Source organism: Pavona decussata, unplaced genomic scaffold, assembly GCF_977016875.1.
Source record: "Pavona decussata unplaced genomic scaffold, jaPavDecu1.1 SCAFFOLD_8, whole genome shotgun sequence".
Classification (NCBI taxonomy): Eukaryota; Metazoa; Cnidaria; class Anthozoa; order Scleractinia; family Agariciidae; genus Pavona; species Pavona decussata.
Window position 1 is genome coordinate 2,556,020 of NW_028145431.1, and position 17,429 is coordinate 2,573,448.

General features: G+C 39.0%; 1 protein-coding gene across 1 annotated transcript in view; it reads left to right on the top strand.

Annotated features, from left to right (window-relative positions):
• Positions 1–17,429, top strand: part of LOC146488916 (uncharacterized) — a 21,752-nt gene continuing 4,323 nt past the window's right edge. The window contains exons 1-17 of the mRNA XM_085114683.1: positions 1–899; positions 2,558–2,988; positions 3,802–4,811; positions 5,883–6,019; positions 7,617–7,728; positions 8,204–8,388; positions 8,923–9,091; positions 10,363–10,459; positions 11,390–11,456; positions 12,370–12,463; positions 12,834–12,911; positions 13,634–13,732; positions 14,989–15,052; positions 15,570–15,604; positions 15,728–15,808; positions 16,737–16,800; positions 17,173–17,390. Of these exons, the coding sequence (XP_084970809.1) occupies positions 172–899; positions 2,558–2,988; positions 3,802–4,811; positions 5,883–6,019; positions 7,617–7,728; positions 8,204–8,388; positions 8,923–9,091; positions 10,363–10,459; positions 11,390–11,456; positions 12,370–12,463; positions 12,834–12,911; positions 13,634–13,732; positions 14,989–15,052; positions 15,570–15,604; positions 15,728–15,808; positions 16,737–16,800; positions 17,173–17,390 (3,669 nt within the window). The 5' untranslated portion in view covers positions 1–171. The remainder of the gene's footprint in view (positions 900–2,557; positions 2,989–3,801; positions 4,812–5,882; positions 6,020–7,616; positions 7,729–8,203; positions 8,389–8,922; positions 9,092–10,362; positions 10,460–11,389; positions 11,457–12,369; positions 12,464–12,833; positions 12,912–13,633; positions 13,733–14,988; positions 15,053–15,569; positions 15,605–15,727; positions 15,809–16,736; positions 16,801–17,172; positions 17,391–17,429) is intronic.

Below are 17,429 nucleotides of genomic sequence, written 5' to 3' on the forward strand. Positions count from 1 at the left end.
CCAGTTTTCACTCGGTAAACATGGCAAAATGGCGGACAAGGTGTGTGGATTTGTCCAAGCGCGATTTTCTGAAAAGTACCGTGACCACATAAGTCATATCCTGCAGAATTGAATTATAAGAGTGCATCCTGGTCTCGGTTTCTTTTTATTTAATACTTCAAACTTCTCAGAATGGTGCGAGTTCTGTTGTTTCATTACTTCAAAGCTCAAAGAGACTTCTTCGACTCCTTCCAACCAACTGCTATCACTTCAACAAAGGAGTATCTGTTCCTCGCAACTGGAGAAATGAAAGTGTTGGTATACTCACTGGAGCTGCCGAATTTTCCTCTGTTGTGTCAGTTCCCGACCATCTCAAGACCAATCAAGTTGATTTGCAACGAGAAAGCGAAGTGCGTTGTAACAATTGAGAAAGACAGAACTAGATTACTTGGTCGAAGCGTTCACACACATTCCCGTGCATACTTCAACTGGTTCAAAGCAAACCCTGACGAGGCAGTGCGCACGTATGTGGCTGGGCATTCTCTTCGTCAAACTCAAGAAGCTGAAAAAATTGGAAAGGTCTTTCTTGCTTTAGAAATCCCAACTCAGTCTAATGTGAATGCTATTTGTTGTTGCCCTACCAGTGGAAATGTTGCTATTGCAAGTAAGAAAACAGTAAGTTTGTTTAGATGGAATAGTGGTCTGTCATCTGATGGTTCCAATGCTGGTGCAATGTCATGCGATATGGAGCACTTCTTAGACATTGAGCCGTGTATGACTGTCAAACAGCTGGTACTGAGCGATTCATATTTAGCTGTGAGATCTAATTTAGATGTGCTGGTCCTCAAACTCGTGTTTATGGCTGAACATGAAACAGTGTCATCAAGTGGTAGTGGGAAACTCACAGCTGTGCAAAAAAGGTATGTCAGTTTTCATGCTATGCTATGCTATGCTACGTGTATGTTAGTGTATACAAAAGTCAGCGGCATAAACCAAACTTCAAGGAAGGCATGGGGTATAAAATGAATGAATCAAATAGAAGAAAGATCCTCGCAATTTAATAGTACGCAACTAAGGCAGTTGTGAAAAGAAACCCTGAAAAAAATTCAGGCTTGAACGGGATTTGAACCCATGACCTCTGCAATGCCGGTGCAGTGCTCTACCAACCGTATTACGGAGTCACAATATGACCAGTTCCCAGTTGGCTTGATAGCTCATTTGGTAGAGCACTGCACTGGCATCGCAGAGGTCATGGGTTCGAATCCTGTTCAAGCCTGAATTTTTTTCAGGCTTTCTTTTCACAACTGTTTTAGTTGCGTAGTAACTGCGGGGATCTTTCTTCTATTTGAAATTTCATCTGCATTTCAAAATATGTTTCATATATTTACTTTCATTAAGATGAATGAATGTTGTTCCACAAGCACTAATAACACAAATAATGGATGAGAGAATTAACTCGCAGAAGTGTATGTTAAAGTGCTAAAGTGAACCCATGAATCTCTCACTGAGCGTTAGCCCTAGTAAGGAAATGGGAGATCGCATTCATGAAGCAAAGAAAAAAATCTCCGATCTCGACAGGAAACAAACCCACAACCTCCAGATTTGATCCTCCATTGCTTAACTGACTGAGCTAAGAGGCCAGATGGTAACAAGTTGTGGGTGATTATGGTGGTAGTTGTGGCAAGGTGGGGTTTGAAGCAACTGGTACTTGCCCTGGGGGGGATAGAAAATTTTCAGAATTTAAAAGTTAATTTTTTATTGATTATTAAATATTCAAGAATACAATTTTAACAATTACAAAGGAAAGAAAAACATAGTACTAGTTAATTAAATAAAATAAAACTACAAGAGAAACAACAACAAACAACAATACGAAGTCAATTACAAGAACATTTTATATTGGAATCCACTCACACAAAACCTGTCACTGTTTAAATACCTTCCATTGAATGTCGTCACGTTTAATTATTGAAAAATATGAATTAAATCTCCCACAAGGTGCTACATTTACCTCTCCCAGGTCTCACTGTATACCTGCATCGAAATAATCCCTCCACAGGCTGGTGTCTCTGATATTGGCTGCAATTTCTAAATAACATTCATTGTCAGTCTTCCCCTGAATTTGATGAAGTAGTATCTGGGATGGATTGTTACAATTTTTGTATCATTGAAGTGGTACTATAAACTATTACATGTATATACACAGCATTCCAAAGTATCAGTCCTGAATGGAGGTTACGAAAACAAATTCAACCAAAGCTAACGTAAACTTATTATTGGTAGCTAGCCCTATGGCATCATGGTCCATTAGCCCCTGTTTATCATTTGGTAAAAGCCTATGCTAAGTGTGAGAAAGGAACACAAATGTGATCAGGAATTTGGGTCTATCTTTGCAGATCCATTCTTGATTTCTTTATCTTATCCCACCTCTTTTTATGCTACCAGAATCAGGGTCAAATTGTGTTTCCTTAGAATAACTCAGGCATGATCTGCAGAAGATATGGTTTGTAGAGTTTCAACATGAATTTTTTATACCTCAATTTGTAGGAAATTAATTAATATTAATATTTGTTGCTAGAACAACAACATCTGGATGGGGCTTGGAAAACCTAATTCAACACACAGAACAAAGCCAACAGCAAGTTAAGGATGATGGCTGTGTGTTATGGTCGTTTGATGACTGTTCACCTGTATCCTGTTCAGTTCAACCACTGGCAGTAAAGTCAGATGAAGATGTTATGTTTCCAACCATTAGGAAAGAAAAGGTGTTCAAAGATTTCTCACCAGATCCCAAGGAAGTATTAGGGCCTGTGTCAGAGGTGCCTGGGTACCCTGTGACTATAACATTTGGAGGGTTGCATGGTATTGGTATTGCTGTGGATGGACACATGTTGAAAGTCAAGGGTGTCACCATGTTGTATCGCAGATTCAGAGTTGAGCAACTCAGTAACGATGGAAATGATTCTGCCACCCTTCACACACTGCAGCTGTTACCAACTTACACACAAGGTGATTAATGATATATTTAATATTAATGATGTCCAGGGCAGAGTCCCCTATTATTTTTACAACAACTTTGTTGTTTTTGTTGTTCTTTTTTTTTTTTATACATTTTATATACAAATTTACGAGAATTTGGTGCCAAATTTTCATCACAAATTTTGTATGCTGTAAATGTTTTGTACTGATACCAGCTATATTACACATGGGGTGGAACTGGGAACTGATCAAGGCAAATTCGGACTTGACAGGGAAAGCTTAATTTACTATTGCTCGCGTTTTCAATGGTGGGATGCTTATTACAATCATCGTGTTCTTTCTCAATAGGGGTTGAAGAAATAATAAAAATTATTCTAGTATTATGTCAGGGTAATACAAAGTCAGTTACTTTAATTGTGAGGGCTACCGCATACCACTTCTTAAATCTCGATTATATACTTGTCTCAAGAAAGGAGCAATCAGATAGGACTTGTGGAAATTCTATTTTAATAGAAATATATAGATGTGCTGGATCAGAGGTGCATTGCATTATCCCTTAGGCTTACACCACCAACTGGTTACCATGCTTACATGTACCTTTTTGACAAATGGTCCAAGTTCTAAATGGAGACAGTTACAGGTACAGTCTCACTCACTAACACTCACCTATCTACAGTGTTGTAATGCTACCAAAAAAACAATACAAAAGTCACAGTAAGCTGAATATCAGAGTTCCAATTGACATGCTGTGGTGGCAAGAGCACTTGCCTTCCGCAAATGAGTCACAAACTGAGTATATTAATTTTAGTATTTAGTAGACTGTGTCTTGCTATACTTTGGTAGGTATCCCTCACATTCAAGAGATGCAGAAAACTCCTCTGGTGCCAAGAAGTGTATCGGACCCCACCCTGTGTGGGATGTGCTGTCTTATCTCAGGTCCCAAAGAGGGCTTCATGTATGATGTCTTCAGCACCTGCAAGCTGGTGTCCTACTACAAGTACTCCTGTGATACCATCAGTGTATCGGCGTGCAGCAGCCTTCTACATGCCATAACCAAGCAGGGGATTGAGACTTACACTGTGCGTATGTATGCAGCTGCTTCTGATTGGATCAGAACAAATGCTCCTGTTGATGTAAAGCTTGGTCAGCAAGTGGTAGAAGAACATAATGATGCAGAGCAGCAAGAAAAGCCTGCTGATGAAATTAGTGAGGCTGAGCAAAGTTGCCAAGACTCAGGGAGTAAAACTGCTGTGGAAGTTTCAGTTGGTTGTCATTCTGAAGCTTTACCGAGCCCAAATCCTGATGCTGTTTCCATTAAAAGTGCTGACTCAGGAGACAGTGCAAGCAAAGTAAGAGAAGACATTAACCAAGAGCTTCACAGTGACAGTCCAGTAAGTGTGACAGAAGGTTCACCAGCGACATCTGATACCAGGCTTTCAATTGTCGAATCCATAGACGTGGAAACTCCTATGCAGAAGACGAACCCATCAGAAAGTGAACTTCCTCAAAAGTCTTCACCAGGAAGCAAAGATGACAACTCGTCACCCTCAGATGTCAAACTTTCAGTTGACAACTCAGGAAGAACTCTTGTAAGGTTCACTTCAGGAAGTGGGTCGTCTCCTCCAACAGTTCCCGGGAAAGGAGCTTCTTGTGAAGATAGCCAAGGGAATGAAAGTAATCCAGAAGTTACTGCGATCCAGCGCACAAGGGCTTCTGCATTAATGAATTCTCTGAGTCGTAGCAGTAGTTCTGGCATTAAACTGAGTGAAGCAGCTTACCATGCTGCTGTGAACAAGCTTTCAAGTGACTGTGGTTGGGCATTCCCTGTATTTGATCTGCAAAGCTTGAGGCAGGTAGGTGGTTAATAAATTTTACTTATTATGAACAGAGTGTTCCTGTTCACACAAGTTGTTACCAAAGTACCCATTGCCGTGGTTAGAGGGTGCAATGTTTATTACATTGTGGACAGCTGAAGACTAAAGATAATTATGTCACTTTGAAATGTTTCTGTAGAAATACAGGGAGGGTGTAGTATTTCAAAACTTATATATAATTTGTGCTGATCTGTATTAACATAAATATAGCCATGAATGATTAACTGCGGGGGGGGGGGGGGAGTTAAGAGAAGTGGGGGGGAATTGGGGATTGGTACTGCTTAGGATGCAAAAATCTAAAAGTAAAAACGGCCACCATTAAGAATATAATTTATTTATGGGATAATATTTGAAGGTTTTGAGCTAAAAAACATTACAGGAACTATTAATTTTGTCAGTCACTTGATTTTTTCCGTGTTCTTCTTTAGATTGAAAATTAATTTGAGCCACACAAAACAAGATTGTGGTAGCTTTTAGGGTGTTTTTCAAAAACGTTTGACAATTACCCCTGTCATTTTTATATGGGAATTCCCCTCCCAAGGGGTTACACTGTATGTGCTAAGTATTAGGCATCATGGAGACAGATAGCAGGTAACAGGTGTTAAGCCGCCGTTACATGTTGAAACTTTTAGCTGAAACTTGTGCGCAACGGCGCTGCGAAACAAGTTTCAGCAGGTGTTGCACCGTGTAATATGGTCAGTTTCGTGAAACTTTTTTGAACTTCCGTTACGAGACAATTCTTACGAAAAGTAGAACCACTTTCTACTTCTGCAACGGCTCGCAACGGTTGCAGTGGTGAAAAAAACAAGAGTTTCACTGTGTAACACCACTTCGTGAAACTGGTCTTGTTCGCCGTTGCACACAAGTTTCAACTAAAAGTTTCCACATGTAACGGCGGCTTTAGATAGTGTGGTGCTGCTGACAGCATTGGCATGAGTGCAAAATAAACCTTTTTCTATTAATTTTCTCTTATTTTCTTTCCCCCATTCCCACACTATCTGAATGTGTTAAGAGGCTGTCAAGTGAATGATGTCATGTTTCTCCATACAGCGCTGTCCACAGTCCTCGCTTGACATCTGTTTGATTGGCATGTACCCATTTGTTGGATCTCAGTATGTGTCGGCAACTGAGGGAAGTGTTGTGCTGTTCACAAGAGCATCACATGATGCTTTACAAAGAAGCAGAAGGTGAAATTAAAAATAAAATAAATAAATACATGACTTTATTTAAGTGTCAAAGTATTTATAGCCTGTGTCACAGACGGACTATAACCCCTGGTTATAGTCCATCTGTGAGGCAGGCTAAGTATTTAGTGCTGTAGCACTAATTGGGGACAGTATAAACCAGTGAAATAAATGTGTAAACTGAAAATAACATTTGTTAAAAATCCCAACTGGTGGGAGGCAAATCAGTTGGCTATTCAGGGCTCAAAGTTAGCGACCAGCTGGTCGCATATGCGACTAGATTTTTTATTTTGCGCCTAAAAAATTTCATGTGATCGCACTCACGCGCCTAAAAACGCCCAAGCTCAGTGCGCCTGAATCGGGGCCACTTTGTTTCCTCACCTGACAATTCTTGTGTACTCTGCCTGATTAACATGAAACAGAAGCTTGAAATAATAAATTCAAATGTGGATGTAACACAATTAGGTTCCACATAAGAAAGTTGCACCGTTTTTCTTACATCAGTGTGTGTTTTATTTGTTGTTTTTCCAAGTACACTTCTTGTCCGCGTTTCATCCCACCCCAGACTTTACCCCAGACTCTTCTCGGTTATGTAACCGCACCCTGACACGTACGTACGAGTGAAGGCAACCTTCTGAAACACGTGCTTCTCGCGCAATTTAGTTCGCTTTTTTTGTGCCGATATTAAACAATCTGGGTTAAGAGACTTTTTTCTTCAAGGTAAAAACAAGTGTTACAGTTAAGTCAATGCGCTGTCAACAATTTAATTTATTCTCTTTTTCGAAACACTCATTTACAAAAAGAAAATTTATTCTCAAACAGCCGGCCGCTGCCTTCCAACACATTTGACCCACCTCCAGCAGTTGTGAAGTGGTTAAACAGTGGACAGAGATCAAGGCGAGCTAACCTTGCCTACAGAAAGCAGCCAAATGAATTATTTTCAGTCGGGTGATCCGTGGGACTTGAAGGATTTCGTCTGATCGAGAGGTTTAAATGACGTTATTCCTTACCTTCGCTTTGTCTTATTATCTTGTTGAACGTACCATAACATGTAATATTCAAAAAAATGTAACAGTATTATTGCTATCTCAAACGTACAGTAAGAGACTGAAAGAAACAAACACGTGATTGAAATAAAAGATTACCGTGCTGATTATCGATCGGCAAGCGAAAATAAGAAAAAGAAATTAACAACGTGTCGGTGTCGTCATGACACCATTATCAACGATCAGTAATAAAATGTCTGAAGCTTTTGATTTTTCTTTTTGGTGCTACCAGTATTTTAAGTTGTGCTCCTAAAATTTTTATCTGTGCGCCTAAAATTTCGGCAATGCGCCTAGAAATTTACACCTGGTAACACAGGTGCTCCCAAAGCCAAAAATAAACTTTGAGCCCTGCTATTCACAAAGCGAGGCCTTGGAGCGGGACTTGAACATGGGGCCTCCAGGTTACACGTCCAGCGTCGCTAACCACCAGGCCACGCCACCTCCTGATTACTGATTCGATATGGCAAACGATTAAATTAAATGATATTATTCCACTGGATACCTTATCTACAAACATCTGAACTCTCCAGCAACTCAAAGTTTTTTGTTTTCAGTTTTAAAAACAGACCACCAAAGCCTCAGCAAGAGCAAACAGACAGTGGTAATGCTGACTGGACGGTGTATGTCCTACAGAACATGGAACCAACACAGCTTTACAAGGCTGTGGTATGTTTTTTGTTGATAAACAATCTTTTTCATGCAAATTGGCTCCTATAAAATTTTCAGTTGGAGCAAACACAGTGAAAATGCGATGTGTACATATGTGATGTGTACATATGGGAATCTGATAATCCAACATTTCTGATGGTGCAGATCAGAACTGAAAGCACTCGGAAAAAGATTTTGCCAGTTAAATTTAAGAAGGCTATTTTTAATTTTCCAAGCATTCATCCGTCCAAAGGAAAATATACAGAGATACGGAAAATTTTTAAAGTCAACCAACATATAACTCATCTAGAAGCCTAACTCACATTTGCATTTTTTTTCTTTTTGGATGGGGTGGGGGGGGGGATGGGGCTTATATTTGAAGTTTGCATTAGCACAAAAGAGCAATGACCTCTTAGTGATTTCACATTTTGTATTGTCTTTCCCCTTACTGAAAGTACATGTAATATCATGATGATAATCTGATTCTTTGCAGATGCCATTAGCAAATCGTTGTCAGAAGCACAATGCACAGGCATATCACCATCTTGTGTGCGAGCAGCACTTGTTTCTAAGAACACTGTGCCTGGCTGACTCCAGTGGTAAAGAAGACAGGAAACAAAGGAAACTGAGAAAGCTGCTCTGTGAGTCTGCAGCAAATCTGGCAGAATTATTTGCAAGGTTAGTACAACCAGTATTCATTTTGAAGTGTATCAGGGCACGCATAATTTACCAAGGCTTTATACTTCAATCCATTGATAAGCTCAACCCTGTCTGCTCTGCCAAAAAACAGTGGCACAGAAGTTAAAACTAATGCCAGGATACTGTACCTATAAAAGGTTACCAAAATTTGATGAACATAAAAGTTAGAACCACCATGTACTTCAGTAACTATATAGTTAGTCTCACTGTAAACAGAGGTCCCTGGTTGTGTTTGGTGCGGAACGAAAGACCAAGAGCAGACTGAAGTGATTTTTCTTGGTGACTTGCAGGATGGTTTCTTTCCACCTTGTTTTCAATGGAGAGCCAGTTCACCGGCTATTACATACAATGTAGAACAAACAGCAAACTTATGCAAAAAAATATTGCTCAGTAGATTATATTTGATTGGTCATAAAACTGGATTTGCACTGGCTCAAAACGTAACCAATGAAGGTTTGTCTTTGTTGGTAAAGGAGTACGATTTCATTTCAAAGTCTGATTTTTTTGTTGCAGGATCCCAAGTGTTTACCAAGACAGTGCTGACTACTTTAACATGTCTGGCATGACACTGCGGGACATTGTAGACAGAGCCAGCAAGTCAGGACAGACTGCTGCTGATGGGTTGATCCACTTTTTAGATGAAAAGCTGCTTGGTTCAGACGAACCAGTTACTGTTTCTGAGGTTACATATTTGTTTTTTACCATTATTTCCTTGGCTAAGTGCCAGTCTGGGTAAAAATATATGGACTAGAGTTAACTCTCTCAAAGACACAAAACTTTAGTTGGAGAAAACAGCATTCAAGTAAACCAGTCTTGCTCAGCTCAGAATTTGCCTGTTATTACATTGGTGTTTAGGGTTGGAGGGGGGGGGGGGAGGGTGGACACTTACTGAAAAAGGGGTGCTTCTTAAGGGTGATTTACACGCATGCGATAAGCACGACAGGCCTACGACACAAATTGTTTAGTGTAAATCAAACCTACAACTTGCTTACGACTCTCGTGTACGTCACAAAAAATGTTGGAGGATTTTAAAACAGTTTTAATATCCTATGACAATATTATTGTAGGTATAGGCAATGTTGAATAACAAGAGTTGTGTGCGAATTTTTGCATGACACGAGCAGTGCGTGCTCTAGAAATCGCATGCGACAGTCGTAAGCAAAAGTTGTACCGTGTAAATCGGCCTTTACATGTATAAACTTACAGTAGACCTGTACCTTTCAAAAGATCTATTTTCATTGGGCCCTTGTAACCTGCAGCTACATTGTTGTTTAGGGTTGGGAACATTGTTCTGTTGTTTGTTCTTTTGTCCTCTTGACCAACCATGTAAGACGTTGCAAATGTAGGTCCTCCCCTGACAACAACTGAATCTGCAAGTCATTGATAGCACTTGTTTGAGGGTAACCTCCAACGCAGACGTTCTTAGGGGCTCATCACGCGTTTCCTGCCCCACGTTTGTGGGGGAGGAACACGTAACGAACCCCGAAGGACGTCTGCGTTGGAGGCTAATTTGAGGGTGGATGTTTAACTGGTTAATCAAGAGTGGGGTTTTAATCAAGGAAACATGGTAGTTAAAAAAGTGATTTATTTAATAATTTTTCCAGTGCACAGATCCTTCCCCAGAAGGTAAAATATTATTACACTTGAAAAACATTTTTATTTCTTGACAAAGGCAGTTAATCCGCTGAGGAAAAAGTTACTACTCTTAATCGACCAGCTGAGTCTGACATAAGCATGCCAGAGGTTGGTGGGGGGAACTCCCCTATGATAGTGACAGGGTGATCATTGTACCTTTTAGGGGTTCTTTTTAGAATTTCTGACGATCACCCCCATCACTTTTGGGAGTTCCCCCCCTCCCCCCACCCTGGGATAAGCATTTCATAATTATGTGATTCCTTTGTCGTTGTCTTGAATAGTGCATATTAATATTCATTTTTGTTTTTCTTTATTCAGAATACAGCCAAGAAAATTTTCAAGTTGTATTCAAAAGGGAAACCCAGTCGCGTGGCAGAGATTATTCTCATGTCCTCACTTAGTGGGTTTTCTTCAGGTGTGTTTATTGGAATGTGTACACTGGTTAATCAACCACAGGATCCCCACACAAGAAGCTTATGTATATGTTGACTGCATGGTCAGACTTAAACAATAAGAAAAGACGTGATGTTTTATTGACCATTTGATAGTTCAATGGGCTTATGAATTATTAATGAGTTTTTGAAGATTTATTAAAAACGTTTTAGGAACCATCAGGTGAATCGGTTTACCAGATATCAAGCATTCAAACGGTAAACACAGAGACACAGTGTTGACCTGTCTCCACATATTTCAATAAAGCCGGCTGGTTCTACTCTCAATAAATTCATTATAATTACTAACAATAAACTCCTTAAAATATTTAAATTTACATTATTTTAATGACCCTCCACTCTCAAGTTGCGCCAGATGAGTGTGAATTGATTTTGTGCTCATAGGACCATGAATCTATTAGGGAGCTTAAGCAACAATGACGGCAACGGCAGCGAAAACGTCACCTGAAAATATATCTTTATGTCATTTGGGCTACTTAGTGATTATTTCAACTCACTCAACGTTTACAAAAATTGCGAACAATCCAGGAACCAAATTGGTAGGAGTGGCGTACAAGTTAAGAAAGAAAATGAAAAATTCACCGTCATGCGTTCACGTTCTCCACAAAACCTTAAATGTGGTCATTTCATGTTGTTGTTATGCAGAGGACAGCAAAGAAATGTACCAAAATTTAAAACGCACGTGCGGAGCGATTGTTTTTGCTCATTAAACCTATTGTTTTGCGGTGTTGTCGTTGCCATTGCTCTCATTGTTGCTTAAGCTCCCTAATATCCCTGATAAATATTCATTTTGCTCCAGCTGTCTTTAGTTCATTATAAGTCAAAACAAAATAAAAAAATCAGCCAATAATTGTTTATTGGTGTCAATTAAAACTATATTACCCTCTATCTAGACACAGCATTGGCTGCTTTGGAAGGTCTGAAGAAGGCTAAAACGAAAGAAGATGCAGTCGCCTACAGGTTGGTGGTGTTTATCTACAGTTCTCAAACTCATTAATAATTTATGAAGAGAAAACAATGGAAATCACTACCTTGAAGGAGGTTTGGAAATTGGATCTTAATTATCATAAAATTTGGTGACAATTGTTAAGAGGTTGAGAAGCTATGTATATCAAACAATTGAAAGAGTGTTTCGTCTGATTTCCAAACACCTCAAAGTAAGTTAATAAAAAATTGGCTACACCTCGTTTTTTTCAACCCACTTCCCAGTTTTTGGAAGTCGGATGAGACACTCTTCCTTGTCTTTGATATAATTATACCCTCTCAAACTTGGTAATAATTCATTAAGAGAAAACAAAGGAAATCATTACAGAAACTGTGACTTAAATTGATAAAATTTGGTGAACTTTTCCTTTGAATTTCATCATGAATTATTAGAAAGCAAAGGAAATCACTACAGAAACTGTGACTTAAATTAATAAAATTTGGTGAACTTTTCCTTTGAATTTCATCAAGGCTTATTAATGGTTTGAGAAGCTATTAATACCAACCACTCAAAAGAGGGTTTCATCCAATTTCCAAAAACCTCAAAGTTGGTTAAAAGCTTGGCTATGCCTTATTTCCAATCCACTTCACAGTATTTTGAAATCGAATGAAATACTCTTCCTCCGTGTGTGAAATGTTACATAACCTTTTATCATTTTGAAGAAAAACATGACACTTGACTACATGAGAGTTATACAGAGAGTTTCAAATTAATGTGTTTGAGCTGTTGTTTTAAGAAGCCTCAGGGCTTTTCCTGGTGGATATTTATGTAGGGATTTTTTTATCATTTATCAACAGCTCAGACACATTTACAATGAGCAATAATCTGCACTTAGTTAGGCCAACACCTTTTGTGTAATTTTGGTTCCGATTTTTTTTCCTGCTAAAGTCTGTCCCCACTGGACAACCTTGTGCGAGCTGTGTTGTACCTTCACCAGTGTGAACCAGATCATGCCCAGGCAGCTCTGCGCTCCATTCCTAAGGTAAGGATCTTTGCAGTGGGAATTGACAAAGCTAACTGTTGAATTTAAGAGGACTCTCCCTCACTTATTCTTAATACGTCAAACTTAGATTTATGTAAAAATTTCTCAAATTCTCAATAACTCAAACCAAATGTACTTTTGGACTTTCCCGACCCCTCCACTTATTATTAAGGACATTCCTCTGACATGAAAGCTACAACAGGATTTTGTTCAACTTTTGTCAAGTTACTTTGGTTTATACACAAAAAAATTGGTATTTGTGACAATAGGATTTTCCTTAATCTGGAAAGAAAAAAATGGGGTCATCATGGTGCTATTTGTGGCTAGCAAAGCTATTAACTGTAACATGTAATTTTTCTCATCTAAACAGAAAAGACTTTTAGAAGTGTTGACTACACATTACTATCTGTTACATGAAGATGGGTTGCGCTTCACACCACTTGCACAGGTGCTACTTAAAAACATTTTATGTACTAACTACTCTTTGAACTACCACAAATTCCGAAGTAAGACCCAGGACTTATAATTATTTGTCAAAGATTTTTTTAGGGGGTTATATTTGGAGGGGCTTATTGAAATTTGTGTTTCAGTATTGGCATGGCTAATAATTGGAGGGAAAGTTGTGTCGGCAAGTTGTCAATGTGCAAAATGATAGTATTGGGGCGATAACTACAAATTTGTGACAACTGATAATCCCTCTGAACTTGCCAACGTCAAACACAACAGCAATAAACTTGATTGAAAATTATAGAATACCGTACATACAGTAAACGTCATACACAGTTATAGTTGGACCATACGGTGGTTTAAAGCTCTTTCTGTAGTTTAGACAGTAGCTAAAAAGATCCATATTCGGAATTGTTCTTTTACAACAAAAAGCAATTGATCATAATGGTATGTGTAATTTCCTTTGGTTTACTTTGTACATTGGTGTATTTGAGAGTACGTCCCGTGTATGAGCCCCTAGGGGCTTTTTTTCAGAGGGTCTTATTATAGTAGCCTTTTTTGTGTTTCGAATTTGGGGCCTTCTGTTCGGGGGGCATAATTATTTTTGGAATTTCACGGTACCATATAAAAACTGTATGGTTAAATAACAAATAAATGTATCGTGGAATCGCATGGAGGTTTTCCTTTTACTACATGTTAGTTATTACTTATTTTTTGTTTTAGCTCTTAAGGAAACATGAACAGGCGGTTTTCATGGAAGTGCTTCTACGTCTGCATGATGAATATATGTTGTCTTTGGATACTCTTCTTACCTTGTTAGGGGTAAGCTCAAACTAGTCCGGTCTAATGAAAGGGTTCAGTCCATAACAAACCTATGTCGCATTTCAGATTGCTGTTTTTTGTTTTTGCTCAGATTTGCCGGAATTTTTGTGTGTGGCGGAAAATTCAGGAAACGTCGCCCAATGTTTTATATGCTGCTTTGCACTTCGTTTTGGGATAAAAAAGGAAGTCTTATCCATAATCAGGTTTTTATTGCAAATGAAATGCAAAGTAGCGAATAAAACATTGCAGCAACGTTTCTCGAAGGAATTCAAGGCCACATGCAAAAACTCTGGTAAGTCTGAGCTAAAACAACAAAAAAATGATCTGAAATGCGACATAGGTTGGTTATGTACAATGACCTTCAATTATTGTTAAGTAATGTCGATCGTTCATACTTTGAGTTGCTGTTCTTTAGTAGTGTTCATTGTACATATCTTGTATACAGCTTCTTCAAAGGTAGATGGTTATCCTTCGTATCACACTGACAACCATGAAATTACATACCCATCATTATTAAGCCTGGTTCACACTAGCGACATGACAACATAAGAACTTTGACATAACATCAAAAAGAAAAGTTCGGTTTTTTCGCATGTCACTGTATTTTTATCAATAAAGATTTGGTAATGCAGAGACATGCAAAAATTAACGATAAAAACCGACGTTTCGGTGTCTTCATGACGCCATTGTCAAGGAGAAATAAAAAATTACAGAGTCTGCGGCAAGGTGTAACAATAAATTAGCATATTCGCGCAAAAGTATTTATTTAATTAGCCTTAAACACTATCTGCTAATTTATTGTTACACCTTGCCGCAGACTCTGTAATTTTTTATTTCTCCTTGACAATGGCGTCATGAAGACACCGAAACGTCGCTTTTTATCGTTAATTTTTGCATGCCACTGTATTTTTGGTATTATTTCCATCTCATGTCTGCATTGGTGACATAAAATGTTTTTTTCGAGTTTTACACGTCCCTTGTGGGTTAGGGGGAGGAGACGGCTGACATTTCATGAATATGTCACTAGTGTAAGCTAGTTGTTATGAGTTACCCAGCTACCTTTCGATCCCTATGGGGTGTGTGGGGGGGGGGGGGGGAATTGGTCTCACGAAAGTTTTATACCCTTTTCGGAGGGACACGTACCTAAAAGTATAGAGCTTATGCAAGCTAGGGAGTCTCCCTCTCCCATAGTAATAGATTTCTTCTAGAACCAATGGTAAGTTTAAGTCAGTTTAATTTATACTATCATTTTTCAGACCAGTAAACCAGATGCAGTCCACAATGAATTGGCCATTGGATTTTTGGAGGCTGTGCTTAATGGTATGTTTTTAAACGTGAATTTCAAAGTTCAGTTTCAAACTTAAATGAGTCATAAAGCTAAAGTTATGACTAAGATGCTTCTTTGCATATAAGATGCAATACAATACATGTTTTTTTAAATTCTTTTCTTGTTACTGCATTTGAACAATTGAAAGGCTCAGTGCTTAACCCACCCATGTCGCATTTAAGATCGCTTTTTTGGTTGTTTTAGCTTAGATTCACTGAATGTTTTTGTTTGTGGCCTTGAATTCCTTCAGGAAATGTTGCTCCAATGTTTTATCCTCTGTTTTGTGCTTCGTATAAAATAAAAACCTTTTTTATCACAAAACGAAGCGCAAATTAAGCAGAGGATAAAACATTGCAGCAACCTTTTCTGAAGGAATTCAAGGCCACATGTAAAAACTTCAGTGTATCTGAACTAAAACAACAAAAAAGCGATCTGAAATGCACTATAGGTCGATTATGCTCCCAGCCTTTCAATTTTGAAAATACTAACGATTTCTGATTGACTTTTCAGATAAGAGCAGGGTCGGTTCTTATGGTGCCACAGTGGTAAGCTGAGCTTTTTCTACCTTCAAGCCATGTGCTTAAGTTTTATTTGTGAACTCATATCATCTTTGTAAAAGAAAGATTGTTGTAAATCTCGTTGTTTCATATATGTTATTTCCATTTCAGATTCCATTGTGTGGAATCTATCTGGAGAGAATCGGACGAACTCAAAGGAAGCGCCAGTTATCCTCATCTCATAACCACGTTGTGAGTTATAGTTGTTGGCAAATGAACTTATTCAAGTCTTCCGACACAATAGGGCGTTAATACGAGGCAGATAAGCCGTGGGTTAGCTGAGTCGCGAACTAACCCTATAAATGCGTTGTAAAATGACATTCAAGTTGCGATTAAGCCTTCGTATAAACAGCACATTTTCTTTTACTTCACGGCTTAGTGAAGAGTAGTATAGTAGGCACGGTTTACTCCTCTTTTTTGCGGTGGAATATCATCGACAGTCTCGTTCCCAGGGTCTCTCCTCTTTACGTACCAGGGTGCAAGAAAGGGACGTTAGGAGGAGAGACCCTGGGAACGAGGTTATCTCGTTACTTTGGGGTGGAATACATTAACGTCGATTACGTCATAGGCTATTGTCTTGATCTCATAAATAAAATGCGGTAGATTCTCATTAAGGTGCTGTGGAAAAATTGTCTCCTCCTCCTCATTTCTATTTTCAAAATGACGTGAGGAGGAGTATGGCCATGTGGTGGAGGGGAGGAATAGGAGGAGGCAACTTCAGCACAAACTGAAATTTGGAGAAGGAGGAGTAGGGAAATGTGGAGGAGGAGGCAACTTCAGCAAAAGTAGAAATGAGGAGGAGGAGGCAATATTTCCACAGCGCGTTAATGAGAATCCACCGCAAAAAAGGGGAATCAACTATGCGTCCTATACTACTCTTAGATAACCCGCGGCTTAATTTCTTCTGTGCAAACGGGTCATTAGTGATGAATTCTTATTTGATGAGAAAGGAGTTCTTTAAAGCAACCGATACGTGAACAATTATTGACGAACGTCCATTGTCTCCATTGTTTTATGAAGTTCAACATTTAAAGGATAAAAATATAAAGGTTTGCTTCAAGTAATTGGCGGTTTATCTCAAATTGGCAATTCACCTGATAAGGTTTGTTTCCTTTTTCAGCCAAAAGGCGAAGGGCATTTTGGAGTCCGTCATTCTTGGCTAAACAAACTGCCTCCATTTCAAGGTCAGTCGGTCAGATGATCCATGTAATTTTTACTGTTATACTGTTAACAACACAAACTGATGGATCAGAGAATTGATTCTACAGTGTATGTTAGAGTGCTAAAGTGAACCCACGAATTTCCCACTGAGCGTAAGTCTTAGTACCGATGGAAACGTGGTTGGTATAGTATAGTCGGTATAGCAAAGTGAGGTTGATCAAATGCAACCATTTGAATGGTCACAGTACGGGATTTATTCATGGACTCAGGTCCACCTTGCACAGCGTAATTAAGAGTGCCACAGGATAAAAGTTTTAAATACATTTCATTTGAATGGTCACAAACCTAGTCTAGCTATAAAAGTAACCTTGCCATTGTTTTGGTGTAAATTCCAGGTTCGTTGTCTCTGCCGGTCCCAGGCTGCCCCAGTTTCAAGCCAGTCTCTCCCCAGGGTTCCCCTCAGCTGCCTCGGTCTTCTTCATTGTTTTCCAGTCCCTCCCGGCGAACAGCTGGCAAGGCTGCTTGTCATGCACCTCTGCTGAGTGGAGACACAGGAGTGAGCGTACATGAATGCTGCTGCTGTTGCTGTAATGCGGATCTCATCAAACTTCAGGTGATTTGATTTACACATATTGTCGTTATTTTGATGCGA